The sequence below is a fragment of the Pterocles gutturalis genome, unplaced genomic scaffold, assembly GCF_000699245.1.
Source record: "Pterocles gutturalis isolate BGI_N339 unplaced genomic scaffold, ASM69924v1 scaffold2349, whole genome shotgun sequence".
Classification (NCBI taxonomy): domain Eukaryota; kingdom Metazoa; phylum Chordata; class Aves; order Pterocliformes; family Pteroclidae; genus Pterocles; species Pterocles gutturalis.
This window is the reverse complement of record NW_010135353.1, coordinates 1-3,404: the sequence shown is the minus strand read 5'-3', so window position 1 is coordinate 3,404 and position 3,404 is coordinate 1. Positions and strand designations below refer to the sequence as shown.

General features: G+C 60.6%; 1 protein-coding gene across 1 annotated transcript in view; it reads right to left on the bottom strand.

Moving 5' to 3' along the window:
* The window catches only part of LOC104467874 (zinc finger protein 335-like), a gene marked incomplete at its 5' end in the record, with an annotated part of 3,367 nt that extends 291 nt beyond the window's left edge, over window positions 1-3,076 (bottom strand). Inside the window, 10 exons of the mRNA XM_010081835.1 lie at window positions 1-7; window positions 187-209; window positions 387-499; window positions 582-759; window positions 876-1,119; window positions 1,238-1,396; window positions 1,474-1,614; window positions 1,753-2,073; window positions 2,301-2,378; window positions 2,803-3,076. The exon at window positions 1-7 is cut by the window's left edge and continues 124 nt beyond it. Coding sequence (XP_010080137.1) covers window positions 1-7; window positions 187-209; window positions 387-499; window positions 582-759; window positions 876-1,119; window positions 1,238-1,396; window positions 1,474-1,614; window positions 1,753-2,073; window positions 2,301-2,378; window positions 2,803-3,076 — 1,538 coding nt within the window. The remainder of the gene's footprint in view (window positions 8-186; window positions 210-386; window positions 500-581; window positions 760-875; window positions 1,120-1,237; window positions 1,397-1,473; window positions 1,615-1,752; window positions 2,074-2,300; window positions 2,379-2,802) is intronic.
* Between the last annotated feature and the right edge of the window lie 328 nt (window positions 3,077-3,404).

The following is a 3,404-nucleotide window of genomic DNA, read 5'->3' as shown; positions in this document are numbered from 1 at the left end:
AGGTGAGCTCACCTGGGAGGGGCTCACCAGGTTCCTGACCCTCTCCCCACTGCAGGACCTGGGCTGCCTTTCCTCAGCCGGTCCAGAAACACCACCTTCAACGAGGCACCAAGAGTCTGTGGAAGACCCTGCCATGCCTCTTCCCATATAACAGTGCTCAGAGACAAGCCGACAAGGTTCTCAGACTCACCGGATCAGCTCTCTTTTTCCTGAAAAAGAAAACAGAAAAGCCTCTTGGGTCATCGACATCCCCAGTCCAAGATCCTTTGTACCCAGACACCAAAACTGCCCGTTTAGGAAAGGGCCAGAGGTCAGGGGGAGGAGGGACAGTGTCAGTGCCATTCAGCCAGGCTGTGGGACAATCTCTAGGACTGCATGTCCCTCACCTGTCCCGGCTGTGCACCGTGGAGTGCCGGATGACGTCCTTCTTGTACACACTGGTGTAACTGCACTCCTCGCACTTGTAGGGCTTGCTGCCCACGTGGTTGAACATGTGCTCCTGCAAGAAGCAGAGCAGGGCTGTGAGACCTGGGGCTACCAGCCGCCCTCGTGCGCAGGGGAGCAGGACAGACAGGGCTCACCTTGAGGGAGGACCAGCGCCGGGAGCGGTAGCTGCACTGCAGACACTTGAAGAGCTGTGGGTCGTTGGCTTCGTGCGAGTTGACGTGGAAACGCAGATCATCGTGCGTGAGGAAACGCGAGCCGCAGATTCGACACAGGTAGGGCCTCATCAGGGGCTTGGGAGATTTGTAGTAGTACCTGCGGAACAGGGAGGGCTCAGAGCTGTGGGGGAAACAGGGGCTGGACCGGCCCTGGGTTCAGGGCAGAGGGCCCAGCGCCGCCCGGCACACACCCCTCACCTGCGCCCCATGTACTTGCGGTATTTCTTGCCCAGGAAGCGGCGCGAGGGCCGCCCTCGCCTCCTCGGGACGATGTCCGAGTCCTCGGGGCCAGTGTTGGAGGAAGGGTCCTTGTTCTCGGAGTCGGACTGGCTGATGCTGGGCTCCGCCAGGCCCTCGCTGGTCCCGTTCTCCAGGCCAGAGCAACTGGCTGCTTCCGAATTCTGCAGCTCACAGCTCGGTGTGCTCTGAGACGTCACCAAAAGCTCCACCTCCCCTCCTGCTCCACAGGACACAGCACAGCTCCGTCACAGACCCTCCCTGTGGGCTGCTGGGAGCTCGTGTACCCCTTCCCTGCTCCAGCCCAGCACGGGGCAGCCGCCTCCCCATTCCATCACCTTCAGGCACGTCCTGGGGCATGTCCTCCAGCTGGGGAAACTTGCGGGGTCTCCCCGGGCGCCGACGCAGCCTCTCCTCGCCGGACGCGGGGACAGTGCGGCCGAACTTGGGCTGTCGCCCGCGGGGCTCGTCCTCAGCTGGGTTATAGTCACTGTCCTCTGGAGGTAAGTGGCACAAAATATCAGAGACTGGGAAAAAACTAAGCTACATAAGATGCAGGGAGAACAAGTCCTACCTTCAGGGTCATCAATAGCACCAGCATCCATTATATCGTCATCTTCTTCTTCTTCCAGGCCCTCGTCCTCCCCAGCCTTTGGAGCAGATCCCCCTTTTCGTGGACGTCCTTTCTCCTTCTTCAAAGCCAAAGCTGAACCCACTGCCACAGAGAACAGAACAAAAACTCTTTACCAGACTGTATGGTGGAACAGGTCCTTACACTCATGCTCTTCTCTTGTTTCCTCCCTGGAGAGAGCAGAGCCTGTCTGCAGTGAGATAAATTTTCCTCAGCACGCACCTGGCTGGAAGTGCCGCTCTCTCATGTGGTTAATTAGCGTCTTCTTGGAGACACTCTTGTACTGACACATCTTGCATTTGAACTGCTGCACCACCACCACCTCCATCATCTCCTCCAGGGTCTCCATGTCCGGCTGGTCCAGCTCCTCCCCACCATCCGCCCCTTGGGGCTCATCTGGCCGAGCGGGCAGCTCCAGCACTGCCAGCTGCTCCGAAGGGCCGGGCTGGTCCAGGCACGTGGAGGTCGGTCCATCGGTGACAGCTTCTATCACCAGGCTATTGGCCAGAGCAGAGGTGGCCATCTGAGACACCATGGGGGCACCTGAAACACCAAAACCAGCTCAGACGAGAAGCGTCCCTCACCAGCATCAGGCTGCGCCCACCCCCAGGGCACAGGGCTGACCACAAGCTCCCAGCGCCGAGCTCCCAACAGTCGGCACATCCGTGGGGACCCTCACACGGGTGCTGTGGCCGATGCAGCTGGGACCCATGCGGAACAGGATCAAAGGCAGAGACAGCCACCCCCGGCTGCCCCAGGCGCGCCCTTACCATTGTCGGGGCCCTGCAGGATGAGGTACTGCGTCGTCTCTGCCCCGCCATCCTCCGCGCTGGTCACGGTGATGCAGCCTGGGAGCAAGGGGAGAGCAGAGTGTTAACCACCAGGCACAGGGGCTGCAGAATCACTGGGGCTCACTAGGGCTCCCCCAGCTTCAGACATGAGCGGGAAGGGGTGAGGAAGGTCTGGCTCCAGGGATGGGGCCTGCCCTGGGCTGCTGGCGCTGCAGCCGGACAGAGGGTGGGCTGTCCAGCAGCTGCCGCAGGCACGAGCTCCTCGTCAAACCCTCCAGCTACTGCAGCAAGGCAAGAGGAGAAACCCCCACTGCTCAGGGTGCATATGTACGCATGTAGGTATGTCCCCCTCCTCTCCCAAGGTCTGTCACAGCAGCAGCTCCCTTCCCCACCCCGGCAACCCGACCCATTCACACACGAGGTGCTCCAGAGGAGCGGGAGGGTCTGCCGCATGCATGAGGAGCGGGGAGCACACACTCACTCTGGATGATGTCAGGCTCAATCGTGGACTCGATGATTTTGTCGATGGCAGAACCCAGATCCGAGGAAGTGGAGGCGGTGGAGTCTGACACGATTGTGGCTCCATCAGTGATGACGCTGGAGTGGACCAGGACTTGTGGGGACTCTGACACCATGAGGGACTGGCTCACGGTGGAGACACTGGACACCAAGGTGGACTGGGTGATGGAGGATGAATCCGGCAGGTAAATCCGGGGAATGGCATCTGTGATGGAGCTGCTCTCCGACACCTCTTCCTGGTGGGAAAAAAAGAGGCCGGGAGAGCTTAGCTGAGAGACCTAAGCCAGGCCCTCAGGGGTGCCCGTGTACACAAACCACACGGGTGTGTCACTGCAGAGCCCCCGGGAAAGACACCAGAGTGATTCCTTTAGAACTGCCAAGGACCCCGGATCTCCAGGGCTGCTCCTGCCACCAAGGAGCATCCTTCTCCCCTCCACCATGTAGCATCCTTCTCCCCAGACTAACGAGCAGGCACCCGGCCAGTGTGACAGCAGCCGCCTCCTGAGCTCAGTTCACCAGAAACACCCAGAGAGAACCCCAGGGCCCAGCCCCGCTGCCCCCCGC